The following is a 14953-nucleotide window of genomic DNA, read 5'->3' on the forward strand; positions in this document are numbered from 1 at the left end:
TCCAGCACACTGCCAGCATGCCTCATCTGTATCCAGGACTTTATTGAATTTGATGGTGGTTAGTTCCTCAATGGTCAAACATGTAATGTGCCGCATACACACTGATCCTCTTTCTCCCTAACCCCATGAACGTAATCTAAACACAAAGAGATAGAAATGTCCCTGGGCATAACACATCAACTTCCTGGATTTTTTCTTTGGTCTCTGACCTGCACTATAAAACACATCGCGTTGAGCTGCAGCAGAAAACCACAGCGGCCCTGCCTCGTTGCCTGCTAAGAAAGAAATCCAGTGTAAGCCTATTCACTGTTCAGCAGTGAGTCAAAAAATGTTCAGTCCATCTGTGCTGTTGAATCAAACAGTGTTTCGGTCTCAGTAGGAGGCAACACAAGATTCATCTGAATCTGAATCACCTGAAAAAAAGGTCTCGGTGGGAGAAGGTAATAATAGCTGATGTTTTTAATGGAAGGTGAGTTTGGGTGGACGTGGCAGCAGTAAAGATTCATGTTTTCTGAGTCATCTGCAAGCTCTCACAGCCATTAACAGTCACTGAATAAAAATATGTTGACAGAAATAAATATATTTCTTGTTGAGATTACACGTAATTTCTGTTCTTAAGAAAACAAGCAAGCACTTGCTGCCAGCCAAAAAGTCACTTGATGAGTCCTTTTCTGCCAGAGCTTTTGTTTCAGTGGTAGATTGAAGTATAGTTCACAATATTCCTCCAGCAATTAAAATTCTCATAAACTGAAATTCTCATTACAACTTGTAAATTAACTGTAAAGTAAACTATATAAAATAGTTTTTTCTTTTAGAAGGATTTACATGCCCCGGGACCACGTCAGCCAAATAGTTTTTCTCTTTTGCTCGTTGTTTTCTTCCCCTTTTTTCTTGCACCACACTGTAACAGTTTATTCCCAACTTGAGTTTACAGGCCAATTTTGAATTTAACATTGAATGACCAAAAAGTGCATACAACAGGACACAATGTGCAGCCCTAAAAATACTTGGTTAGATAAATGAAAACGTAGATATCAAATAAGAAAATTAAGCTCAATATCATTACAGTGATATCAGTATTTTCTCTTAAAAGAAATCCAAGTTATCCAACTTCTCTAATACATACTCTGCCTTTACATCTCTAACTCATCTCAGGCAAGAAGGTTCAGATACGAAAACCAGCACCTGGCCTCTCAGACATCGCCCCGTTACGGAGAACATCTCGGCCTGTCATCATCTCTAGCAGTACTCTAAAGAAAGGCACGACTCAGCACAGGCCGCTCCGAGAGCGCCTCATACACCTGCTGGCCCTCAAGCCTTACAAGAAGCCTGAGCTGATCCTGAGGTTGCAGAAAGATGGCCTCTCGCAATTAGACAAAGACTCCCTGGACAGCCACCTGCAACAGGTCACACACACTCTTTACCATAGTATATACACCTTCAGTCAATCGTTTACAACTCACATCGACGTTATCCCTTCTGATTATTCTCAACTGCAGAGTGTAGTAGACTCACCCATGGCTCTTTTGAATTTCCTAGGTGGCAAACCTGAATGGGAGAGACAACACCTTCACATTGAAGGACTTTTTGTACAAGGAAATTCAGAAGGACTGGCCGGGCTACACAGAAGGAGACCAGCAACTTCTCAAGAGAATCTTGTTTAGGTACGTGGATTACTCTCCCTTGAAACCCCGATTTCACCCTGCTCTGATGATGATTTCTCATCAGCCATAAATTTAGATGAGCTAAACAGTTATTTTAAGAATATGGAATATATGTTAGAAAATATAGCAAATTTGCAAAAGATTACATGTAAATTTACATATATTTTTTTAAAGACTGGTGTAGTGTGCAGTATGTCGTTGGAGACATTGTGATATTAGCCTAATGTCATCTAAATGATTAATTCTCCTTTTGTCTGAAGATTTTATGTGTCAATGTTGGGAATTTATTTTTGCAATGTTTGTAAATAGGTCTTTTTAGGTAACCAGCAGCCTGAAATCCCCTAGCTTCTGAGGAACAATAGCTGATACTATAACAGTGGATTGCATTTCTAAAGTAAAAATGTTTTTTTTTTTTTTTATATCTGATACTTCCATTACATTTGCTTAAACTGGGTAGAGTTTTCTGAAGTTACGATTCAGGATGTTGTGGGGTAAGTTTGTGACACTGCAACTTTGTGTTGACTCTCTGGGGCGAGAGTAAGGCCGCACGGTGATAGCTCTGAATTGTAGAGAAATGTCCATCTATAAACAGATGACATGTATGCATGCAAAAATCTTTCCCTTTTAAAATCTTAGTATGTAACCAATTAAAACTATGTTGTATGAGATGATTAGTATATATAAGGTTTTCTTGGATTGAATTTTGTCCACTTCACATTTTCCCCGCTCTCATGATTTATTTAATACCTAAAGAATGGATGTGCTAAACTTGTGTAAAATCCACTGTGTGTGTTTGTGAGAATGGCAGGTGTCTGTGTGTCGCCAGGAATATGTCTGTATGCTCCACTGAATTTAATTTAAGTGTTGTATTTGTTGACAGCTTGAACCGCTGGCCTTCTTCCCAGTGGAAAAATCGTGTTTCTCAGGATCTGGGACACTAAGGAAAAGCAAGCTCCCAGCTAGCTATATATAGACCAGGCAGCAGTGCTCAGTGCTGAGTTTGTGTTTACTTAGTGGACTCAAGAATGGCTCCATTTCTCAATGATAAGCTTAAAGGTACCTGTGGTATAACACCAAGAGCAGCTAGAGAGTTAAAACTGAGTGACGAGAAGAAGAGAAACACTTGTAAGATGCAATGCAGTGCAATGCAATAGCCCTGCAACATGTACTGCTTTACTTACCTGGAATGTCCACTGTTTGTTAAGACTTCACTAACACAGTTTTAGGGTATGTTTTGTGTTGTATTAGACTTTTGGAACGGTGTTTCTAGCATTTTGTCCACCACATTTACATGTATAGATTACATGTATAAATATACAAAAATATTAGAAACACCTTGTAAAATACTTGAGGACAGCCTTTCTGACACAGTGTCAGCAACAATTAAAATTTTTAAAAAGTTTCACAAAAGCAGTATTTATTACAGAACTGTTGTAGTGCATTGGGGGATACATGGATTTCTGTTTTTTCTGGTCACTCAGTGTATTATCTGTGTTTGTGCATGTGTGTACGTGCTTGTGTTTTGTTTGTAAAGGCATTCATATCCATGAATACTTGGAGCTGATTTGTGTGTCTGTATTGTTACTGTACTTTGATCTGTTTGTGAGTTTATCAGCTGACTAACAATCATAGCCTACCACCTAATACCATCTCCCCCTCCCCAGCTCCTCCAGAGTGTTTGAGCTAATGCAGTCAGTCACGCAGGAGTAGCACAGCAACATGATTGGAACGCACATGATGCAACAGTGTTCCAGCACATGCTGATCCGTGTGTGAGGTGGCACCGGTCCAAGGTTCAGCCATAGCGGTCGGCCTGCTGTCTCACTCGTAGCTCCTGTCTGTCTATCTGACTGTCCCCTTCACAGACAGACACACACAAACACACATGCTCTGATTGAACTAGGGTGGGGCATTGACTAGACTTGGTGTATCCAACTGCCCCCTACTGATAATGTCATTAGCCGTGGCAGCAGCATCTTTGCACGTGGAAAGGGCTCTTTTTCATTTCAGACTGAAATGTTGTGTTTGTAGCTGTGGCTTCTTTGTTTGCGTCGATAAATCCTCAAACCAGAGCTACAGCTGTCTGTTCAAACAAGCAGACCTAAATTCAGCTTCAGTAATGACACAGAGTGAATTTGTTATGTATTGAAAAAAATCGGGATCAATAGGATGGCTGCCATGCTGAGATTTAACTTTGTCTTGGTTGTGTTGGTTAAGCACTTTTTATCTTGGTTGGATAGCTATACATTGGCACAGTTCTTTTGGTTTGAGACTGCTGCCATGTGACGGATCAACCTGGTAAATAATGAGGTCAGTGTTTCACATATCATAATAAATCTGAGGCTCTGTTCACACGTGACACTAAGATGGCTCTTGGGTGATGTGATCACAAGTGGGCAAGTCCAAATACAGGTGTGAATACTGCAGTTAGTCAGGGCCCTTTTGGAGGTGGTCAGGGATATAGTGACTTGAAAACAAATGGAGTCCATCCCTGATCCCATTTAAAGACAATTTAGTCAACTTTGCAGTGTGCATATTGCCTGAAGAATCTCCCAAACAACATCCATACCCAAAGTGAGCTGCCGTACCATATTCTCTCTCTCTCTCACTTTCTCTCGGTCACAGTGGAGTGTCGTGCCACTTTCTCACTTTTCTTGGGCTAGCTGCCAGAATTGTTCAGCCATTAAAGAAACATGCAACACTACAATCTCACAACATGTGAGATACGTACGTACGTTTTCTTCTTCAGAGAAAGAGAAATAGCAGAATTGTGTATTAAATGTTCTAAAAAAAACAATGAAGACTGTGAAACTGGTAAAGAATGTGTACAGATTTAATTATTAAAATTGTGCCGTGTCCATTTTTTTTTTTTTTTTCAAAATGTGTGTGAAGTGTTATGATAAAATGCTGCTCTGTCAAGTAGCTCCTCCTTCACTCAGTTGTCATAGCGACCGTCTCAGCCTCACAAAGCAACTCTTGTAACTTGTTTTTAATGCCCTCATACATCTTGACAAAAATGACAGCTACATGGTTTGGAACATTGGCTTGAGATTTAAGCTCTTAATATGAAGAGCATAAATCACTGCAAATAAAACTAATTCCACAGTGTCCTCAATTGATAAATCGATTGGTCAAACAAGTTAGAAACACGTACAGTGGAAGAATAATCAGATCTAACTGAAACCCCTAATGTTGCTTCATTGGTGCCAATAGTAATGCTGTGACACTTGAACAGGTAGTTGGATAGATAGTCGTGTCCCTGCCACGCAAAGTGTGCGAAGAATATATTTTGCAGATATTACATCAAGCTTTTCCTTTTTCTTGTATGTGTGCGTCTGTGTGTTTGCGTGTGTTCACTCTCTTAGGAAACAGTGCCAGGCCCAGAACAGCTCTGCCCCTCCACCGGAGAGCCCACCCAAAGAGCTGGCCAGCAGCTCACCCTCTCAGGTGAACGTCCTTTTCTTTCCCAGTTGTAAAATAAGTAATGTTTTACTGCGGCCATACCGTTGGATAGTGACTATTTTCATGATGATATTTCAGTTTTGAGACTCTTGAACTGCTTGAGGTTAATTCAGTAGAGTGTAAATACATTCTGCATAGCTAATCTTTGACCAGAGCTACTTTGCCTTCAGTCGTTGCAGCTGATCCAATAAAAAGAGTAGGAGAATGGGCAATTCCCATTCCAATACACATCTTTTCACCAAAGATGTGTATTAGATTATTTTTTCCACCAGTTTACCAAATACTACAGCCTGCTGTTTGGGTTGTTCCTGCAGTCTGGTGCTTTCTGGTATTTCCCAGGGCGGGTTTTTTGAAATTCTTCTTTCTCTCTCCCTCTAAACTGATTTGTTTTTCCTCTGTTTGCTCAGTGAATTTCAGTTTCAGTGCATGTTTTTTGAACTGGTTCCAGTTGACTAGTCTTACCAACTAATGGTTGTTATGGGCTCTTCAAGAACGATTAAACATGCACACCGTTGGTTGCACACGTACTAAAGCTTTGTTTCTGAACCAAACATTAAATCTCCTCCACTGTACACTTAATTTTAGTGACACTCTTTTTCACTCCTCATTGCCTAATTCATTTTTTCATATTCCTGTCCTGCTGTTCTCTTTTTAGCTCAGTCCAGACTCTTGAGTTTATCCATTGTTTACACCTCCATTAGGTAAAGGGAGGAGGAGCTACTGTTATATTAATAGCTCCTTCCTCTCAGGTTCTTCTCCCTCAGACACCTACTGAATGCCTCTTCCTTTCCACTCCCTCCCTCAGTAAACACACCACACAAACACAAAGTACCCCAAACAGTACCCCGGGCTCTTTTTTTAGATTCAGTGGTGTATTTAAATAAGAATTTTTTAAAAACGCAGCAGACAAAGCTGTATGAAAACCTCAGAAAGGTGAGACATGAATCATGCTGCTGCAAGGCAAACAGCGCAAGACCATGTCCATACTAAGATGGATTTAAAATTAAAAATTAAAATAACTTAAGAATGCCAGTCTTCTGTTGGGGGACACAGTGATTGGGTCAGCCACTCCCAAAGACACTGGTGCAGTCTGGGTCAAACAGGGCCTGTCTGTAATGTAATCCCTGGTATTGTGAAAAGACAGCACAGTCATCATAGTCTCTGTGCTTCGGAGAATACTCTTCCTCTTATACTCAATTCCTTTGTGTTGCTTTCTACATCTGTATACTAGAATCCTCCCCTCTGTACACTCCCTTGTCCTCCACAGTTCAGACCATTTTAATTGCTTTGACCTGGGCTGCAGTTTACCCCTCGCTCACTCTAAAGTGAACCAAATTCATAGTGAACCCTGTTTTGGATTCTGCTACTAAAACTGCTATTTTTCTGCCAGAAACGGCCTGCTGCTGACTTCATTGACCCTCTTGTCAACAAAAAGCCCAGGATATCACACCTTGCCAGCAAGGCTGCAACAGCCACAGTTAATGGCAAGCTCACCTCCTCCAACGGGAGAGGAGAGGCAGGAGGAACGCAGGCAGAAGTGGTTTCTGTGTCAGACGGCAGCATGACATCCAGCTCTCAGCAGCTCCCTGTGCTGGACATCCCTCGTCCTTTCGAAGCGCTGTCAGACGTCAGCAATGACTCCAACCACAATGGGAGAGATTGTGACTCTCAGGAAACAGCAGTATCCGAGAGGCTCAGCCAACCCCCTTCGCTCTCCTCTGTGTCAACGGTGCTCACTGCGCCCAGCATTGGCACATCATCTCTTGGACACTCAGTCCTGGAAGGCCCTCGGGACAAGAGTCTTTCATCCTTCAACAGCAAGTCCAGGAAGAAGTCAAAAAAGCATAAAGACAAGGAAAAGAGCAAAGACAGGGAGAGGGCGAAAGATAAGGAGCAAGAAAAGGAGAAGGAGAGGAAGAGTCGTGAGGAACGTGTGCCTGAGCCTAATAGAGCCTGCGGGATGAGCCCAGGAAACCTTAAAAGCAACAGTATTCCACACAAAAGCACAGGTGAGATCAACGGACACAGAGATCATGTTTTACTTCTGCAGAAAACTGCTTTATTTACTAAAAATCAGTCCCACAGCTCTTGCATCAGATGAGAGATTTCTGAATAAAAATCTTACTTTATATGTGGATAGACACTATATAGTCATCCTGTGAGTAGGTGATGCATCATGTGACCAGTATGTGACTCACTGATATACGGAGACCCCTGCTGTTGAGCTTTATGCATTCAGTTTCCTCAGGTGAACACCTTGAGAGGATTAGAGGTTTAAGAGGTTAATGATGTAAACAGTAACTTATTATGTAATGAATGAATGATCTTTTTGGGGTGGTGCCTTTCCAGTTGCACTTCAGCCGTTTTTACACACAGACAGCAAATATAACATACTCAGATCAATGCCATTTTCTGTGTGAACTTGTTTCAGATCTGAATGGAATGTGCAACACTACCAGTATTCCTTCATCATCACCTGAGGTGGCAGACTATTTATTGTGAGTATTTAACAGTTTTAGGTTTCAGTAGATCCTACAGCGACGCTGCCAGCTAAGGGAGTTTGAATTCTCTTTAAATTCACTGTTATAAATCAGAGGTTTTAAAACTGCGAGAAGGCAGAGTTGAAGGGGGGCCTGGCGGAAGAGGTGCAAGGGACAGGTGCATGCCAATGTTTTAAAAGCGATGGGAAGTTAGTTATCGGAATTTTGCCCTCTTACCTACAGTTGCAGCAGTTGCTGTGACACACATCTCACAAAGGCAGTTAAGATATTTTAAAACCCTTGGTGCCTGTTTACTAATTTGCCTAAAAATTCATATTCTCAATTGGAGTCATAACTCAGACAGATGTATTTCTAAACAGACTTTTTCGGGGGGGAAAAGTATCATTGACTGTGACCTTAGTAAAAGACACACCTGTTATCCGAATTGTAATATATATTAAAAAATATTTTTAATTTCAAATCGATTTATTATAATTGAAAATGTTGTGATGTCGCTGTATAACAAATTTCAAAACGCTACAGTCAACAGAGCCAGTGGTAAATTACTTAAGCTCTTGCTGAGATAAGACTTTTTTCCCCGAGATGATGGCATACATTGACCGGCCAGTCATCTCGGGAGCCTGACTGCAAGCTGCTGGGATGACCGCTGGTCCTCACGACTCAGAAAAAGTTGCAGCAAATTTCCAAGCAGACATCATTTGGATAAACTGATAATGTGTTCGCAATCTATATGGTTACTTTCTCACTTGAAAAAATATCTACAATTAATAAATGGTTAGGTTAGATACATAAGCAAAAGTATCTGTATAACATTCCTGTTTATCCACATCTTCTCTTACCCCCCCCCCAGGAAGTACACAGTAATCGGCTCTCCGGAGCAGCGTCAGAGGTATAAAAATGATTTCAACGCTGAGTATAGTGAGTACCGGGGTCTGCATGCTCGGATAGAGGGCATCACCCGGCAGTTCACTGTGCTTGACAATGAGCTTAAACAACTCCAACAAGGCACAGACAAGTACAAGGTAAATTCCCTAAAGGACACACACACAAATCTGCTGTTTTTCTCTGAAAATATCTTGAGTAACTTAAAATTTTAAAAAAAGTGTTAATTTATTCACATAGTTGCCCTTTTTGTGTCTCTCTTCGCAGACGATCCACAATCAGATACTTCAAGAATATCATAAAATAAAAAAGGTAAGCTTTCCTGCTTTCACTGATTTCAATGGCATAAAGAATCTAAGTAGATTATCAGACTGTGACTGTGCCTTTTCATATCCCTTGCAGACTAACCCAAACTATAGCCAAGAGAAGAACCGCTGTGAATATCTACACAACAAACTGGCACATATAAAGAGACTTATTGCAGAGTACGATCAACAGCAACTTTAAAAGTAGTCAGTAGACACTGTTTCCCTGTTATCTCTGGAAACCAAACAGATAAAGGAAAACTCTGGATTCCGCTTGTGCTAAGAAAAAAAAAAAAAAAAAAAAAAAAAAAAAAATACTCATGAAAGATGCCATGAACGGAGTATTTCCCTTGTTGGGGCCAAAGGCTCTAGTGAGGACTAAGCAGGACAAATGATCTTCTTCTCTCTTTCCTTTCCTTTCGTTTTTTCCTTTTGGAAGATGGGGCTGCGCCTGGTGTGTCCAGGTCCACCTGTGTAGTTACAATGCATCCAGAAACAGGTTCTGTGTGGCTTTGTTTTTCTCAACAGCCCACCCTGCTTATAGTGCACAGAGGTCTGAAAGAGTCAAAACATGGACGGTTTCCCACTTTCTTGGGAAACATTCAAATAATCTCTTCCTGTTTTTGAAATTGAAGGGAAGGGGACACTGAGATTAAAACTGCAGATTGTACGCCAAAAGCAACTAATTTGTTTTTGTGTAAAGAAAAATTAAGTTAATGATACATCAGTTTTCCCCATATAAATGAAACGAATGGTTGTGATGTTTAGTTTATTTTCCTGTCTTTCCTTTTATTTATTTTTGACACTTAACTGGGGGGGGGGTGAGTCTGTTTTACACTCCTCAATACCAATACTTAAAAGCTGTCTCTCTCTTATTTTTTTTCGTCCTCACATCTTGAATGTCAGCCAGTATTTCATTAAGAAGCTGCCTTGCCCATCTAATTGTCAATCTGTTGGCGTTAATCCTATTTTCTCTTTTAAAGAGATGCAGATATTACTCTTGATTAAATCAAAACAATGCCTCTAAATGCACACAGTCAGACGCAGATTTGTGCGCTTGGCTTTTCTTTTCTAAAACGTGCAGATGTCTTAAAAATTGGGGAAGTGTGAAAGTTTCCAGTCAGTCTAGAGCTGTAGATTTTCTTTGAACACCGACTCCTCACTCAGTTGTGACGAGCTGCAGGGCTTGTTCACCAGTTACAGCACTGGTCCTTAGTTATGGTTCATCATATGCTATCTATATTAAGCTCTTCATTGGTTGTCTTTCCAGTTTAGTTTGTGATGGCTTTTGTAGCAATAGAATTATTCAAAGTTATCTGAAGAGTTTATTGCCAGCTCTGCTCTTCATCATGCTATGGAAGATCCTTTAATTGTAAGATGATGCAGACAGGGGATTCAGACCTGTAGGCTTTCGCTTTTCATTTTCAAAATGTTAAAAAATTTAGGTTGATCCACAGATTTGATATCTCTTAAGTTACCATCCTTGCCAATTTTAGTTATGTTTAAACAGCAGTGTTTACGGTGTCTATTAGATGATCAGATTTTTTTATTTTTTTTTTTTTATTTGCGTAAACTGTCTGCTCATCGACCCACATGGTAGTCCATTTGAGACGACTGTTAAGATGAAGCCATCCTTGATCATCCTCTGAGTGGAGCCTGGTGGACCTCCAGCTCAGAGAAGGAATGCTCACATGCGACCTCTTTTTGCCTTTTCAAATGTGATGTCAGATATTCAGCAGAGGATGACGCAAAATCTATCTCCTGGATCAGGTCTCCTCTCTGAGAAGTGTCGCATCAAGACGGATCCACTCAGCGTATCCGAAGAAAAATTAGAAATGCTGTATCAGAAGTTGAGTTTAGTCAGCAAATTCATTTCTTATATCAATTTTTTTATGTGAATATGAAAAATCAGCACTTTTCTCCTGATCTTGCTGTTACCTGGGGGTTTTGTCCAAATGACACTTTTCTCTTTGTCCATCAGAGTGCATGCTTTATGAATGTGTTACAATGAACAGTCTTTGTATCTTTACTTGAAAAAAAAAAAAAAAAAACTGCCCAAGGATATCGAAATCCAAGCAAAGGCCTAGTCCAACTGAGGTAATATGTAATCATTAGACATGGCTCTGACCAGCATGTATACCAAAGTGCTTACTGAGTCGGATGAAACAAAACGCTCTACCAAATGTTGGCAAAGGAACATGTTACAGTATTCTCTAGTTTCTGTTATCATTTCTTTTGTCTACATAATTCATCATCCAGTGGAAACTCCTTTACTTCAGATAGGATTTGCATGACGGGGCTCAAGTATTTTTAATGTAATGACAGGTTTCAGATTATATCAATCTCCTATTTCAAACACTACATTAAGGCCAGTGCTCCGAGACTCGTTACAACAATGCTGCGTTGGTCGAAACTGAGGCTGGATCTGGGACTTGATGACTTCTGGACAGGAGGAAACGTGAATGTTTTGTCACCAGAACCAACACTCTGCATCGTCCATTACTGCAACCTTTAACAAGAAAGACACTTTACATCGATTCTTACTGTATCTTGTATTCTAGAAATATTCTGACAAGATTACTGTATTACACTCTATTACGGTCAAAAACCATTGTGAATGAGATCATCAGTAAACACATTTTGCTGGCGATGGAAAGCAAACTGTTTGAAAGTGACGAAATGCCAGCACAGGAGTACCATTGTATGAGTTGATTGTGCCAAAATGACCTGTTGTATAGGGTTTTTTTTTTTTTTTTTTTTCCTCTCTGAGTATATACATGCTGCTGTATAAGCAAAGAGGGCTTTGGAGAAGAGTCATGAAATGTTGGCGCTAAAACCCAAAGCACGCTTTTTGAAAACCATAAGGGACTGGGACTGAAATTGATATTTGTTTCAATAAAATTCTTCAAAATCCTTATTTGTGAAATTCTGAACTGGTTGTTGCTGTCCGTTCTTATAATGAAGCTGAATTTTAGCGGGGGGGGAAAAGTTGTTGTTTGAGCATCTAATTTTTTATTTATTTATTTATTTTATTTTTTTGGAAGCACCGCAGATGTCATGTTTGTATACGCCATTTCCTGAAAATACAAGTGAGACACTGGTGTGTTTGATAGAGTTTTCATTGTGTTTTCCATCTCTGTTTAATGGACCAGTCGGTATTCTAACATTTGTGTATAATTATTGAGGTCTGTAGGGATGAGCATGTCCTGTAGATGGCAGCAGTATCACAGTTTCTAAAGCCTCATCACATAGCTGGCACACCTTGTTTTTGTTCAAGAAAACAGCAAATTGAAAAGAAACATTTTGATCCCTTTTGTTTTCCCTGGCTGCATTGTTTCTACTGAGAGGTAAAACTTATGTATGCTCAGTGACCCCCCCCCCCAGGAATCAGTCTGATTGCAAGGAAATGGTGGGAGAAGAGGTGAGTATTTATGTAGTCTATACCTGTATGTGTTGTTTTTCATGTGCATCCTCTTATGGTCCATGAATGTGTGTTATTTTCTGTCAAGTCTGTGCCTCGTACTGAAGCGTGGATCCAAAAAAGGCCCTGGCATGGCAGCGTGAGCAGAAGATGCTCCGGCAAGGCAACAGAGGAGGACAGGGCTCGGTGTAATCTGACACACTGTGAAAGATCCCAGAAATCTACATAGCGACTGTGTTCCAGTTGGCTGGGCTGAGCTGTGCCTGAGCCTTGCTATGCTGCTACTGGCTCACATCCCAAAGTTGGCCTCAGCGCTGCTCAGGGAGCTGGAGGGGGGCCCGGTCAGCGAGTTCACTGTGGCAAGCTGCCACCTCTCCCTCTCTTCAACATACAGCAGCGTATACACTGACATGTTTACACACAGCATGGAAAAAACTGAGAGCTCTCTTACTCCTCTGTGTTTCCAGGGTTGTACTAGTGAGACAAGGTTTAAATTGTCTGGATTTCAGCGGTGAAATGGAGAGAGGGGTCTGCTTGTATTTGGATTCTCTGCTAACAGAGCAGGTCAGTGCTTTAATGTGAAAATGTAGGGCATGGTTGAAATAAAGGTCAGTCAATTATTTGAGGTAAGTGGTTGGTGTATTAGACATTAGGGGATTTCATAATAGATTCAAGTAAAATGCTTCAATTTTGAGGTTTATCCACACTGTTTACATCTGTCTAACCTGCACATCTCTGCATTCAACCACAGACAGAGCGAATACTGGCCTCATACGTGTAGGTTGCTGGGAGTGAAATATTTCCGACTCTTGGCACCTGAATTGTGGGAAGCTTGGCAACCTGTGACGAGCAGACAAAAGCCCAAACAAGGACACACATTTGTGTGGAAAGAACGACCTTCATATCGTCACATTTAAAAAAAAAAAAATTATCAATAAAATGTGGTATGGAAAATTAATTCAGACAAAAAGAACCAAGACAGTATGACAGAAATGAATTGTGTTACATGTGTGAAAAAGCCAATGGCGGTGCTCTGCCAAGCCTTTAACTTTGCATAGTGCAATTCAACAGTAAGATTCACGATTGCCAGGATAAGCTCTGCTGTCTGTAGCATTTTCTGAGATTCATGAATTCGGTGCTGGTGGAGCAGAGAAATGAACACACAGCAGCACAGTGCAATAACCAGGCTTGTCAGGTGGTTTTTTTTGCTCCCAGAAAGAAGAATTATGATTAATCTCAGTTTCCCCGAATCTTTTTATTCTCTTGGAAGAATGCTATTTGAAATGAGCAGGTCCACTCCTAACAGTCTGCAATCCTCCCAAACATGGCATAACTGGCTAAAAATGCTCTTTAACATTTGAGTTTATCATCTTATCTCTTGTTCATCTTGCAGTGTCTCTGTGGCTTGCAGTCCGCTGTGTCTTGTCCTCCCTTGTTATGTGTCCCAGTATGTCGGCTGTGGGACAGTGGATGATTCTTTAATGACAGCTCACAGTTCTTAGTATCTCAGCTTCATATTGACTGTCCTGACCTTCAGCGTCATTTCTAACAGGAGGAGGATTGTTTCCCGTCACTGCTGATCTTGTCACTGACACCACATCAAATCACCAAACAGCAGCACACAAAAGTCTAATCAGAGACAGACATATTCCCTTTAACATGACAAGTTTTGACATCATTGATAGTGTTATATCTATTATACTGAAAGAACACTATGAAAACATTGCATTGTTTGAGAGCTATTTTGTATGCATTCAATAAAGACAATAAATAAATGTCAAGATTCCAAAATCAGGTCAATTTGTACTTTGTTTTGTCTTTGTGCCATTCAAGCAGTTTTGATCAAATCGGCGTGGATTTTTGAACTCTGCCTTTTGTAGTTGAGGGCAACCCTTTTGAAACACAACGTCAGGTCACAGTCACATTCATGCTGCACGACTACACCTCCTTCTAAACAATACCGGCTCTGTTGTAGATCGCCACGCTGAATCAGCCAACTTATCTGTGAATGGGCTGAGGACATGTCTCTTTCGACTCTACTTGAGCTGTCGACACATCCGCTTTATCCCCACATGTCATTTCTTATTCTTTCATTGGAAATGCAATCTAACAATAGCAGGTTAGACAGATTAGATGATCCTACTGGTCCTACTGGTCTTTTGTTGCATAAAATTGTGTGTTTACTGTATACTGTAATATACTGTAATTAGCTTGAACTGCACAATATGTTTTGGATGAGACCCATGTCGTACACATGTACAGCATGTGGCACTATCCTACCAATGCATTTTCTATAAGCTATGTAGTGCATTAATTGTACATATGACTGATGTTCATATAGAGCTGGGCAACAACGGTATTGTTTGATGCATGTTGTTGTTCTTGTTGGAGATGCAACAGGCAGATTGTTGTCAATATCACAGTGAGTTTAATGCCTCTTAAACACATTAGTTTATTTATTTTTATGTATAGATATAATGATCGTTCAAATATTGCTCATTATTGCACATTTATAGTTTTGCTTTTATATGTCCATTTAAACTCTCTCAGGATTGAGGCAAAGGGACAAAAGTGCAAGAATTGTGGACAACAACGTTAAGTCTGTAAATGCTGTAGTGAGACAGTTGTCTTCATTTAGGACTTTGATCCTTCCAGAACCACTGATCCAGATTCAGGTCTACAAACATCACACATATTTGTTATCCCTCTCTCTCTCTCT

The 14953-nt window shown here is 40.4% G+C and overlaps 1 protein-coding gene across 1 annotated transcript in view; it reads left to right on the forward strand.

Moving 5' to 3' along the window:
- Window positions 1-9132, forward strand: part of ell (elongation factor RNA polymerase II) — a 33075-nt gene extending 23943 nt beyond the window's left edge. The window contains exons 5-12 of the mRNA XM_040128278.1: window positions 1156-1406; window positions 1540-1664; window positions 5029-5110; window positions 6516-7134; window positions 7557-7623; window positions 8477-8648; window positions 8776-8820; window positions 8911-9132. Coding sequence (XP_039984212.1) covers window positions 1156-1406; window positions 1540-1664; window positions 5029-5110; window positions 6516-7134; window positions 7557-7623; window positions 8477-8648; window positions 8776-8820; window positions 8911-9015 — 1466 coding nt within the window. The 3' untranslated portion in view covers window positions 9016-9132. The remainder of the gene's footprint in view (window positions 1-1155; window positions 1407-1539; window positions 1665-5028; window positions 5111-6515; window positions 7135-7556; window positions 7624-8476; window positions 8649-8775; window positions 8821-8910) is intronic.
- The last annotated feature ends 5821 nt before the right edge of the window (window positions 9133-14953 follow it).

The sequence above is a fragment of the Xiphias gladius genome, chromosome 6, assembly GCF_016859285.1.
Source record: "Xiphias gladius isolate SHS-SW01 ecotype Sanya breed wild chromosome 6, ASM1685928v1, whole genome shotgun sequence".
Lineage (NCBI taxonomy): Eukaryota > Metazoa > Chordata > Actinopteri > Istiophoriformes > Xiphiidae > Xiphias > Xiphias gladius.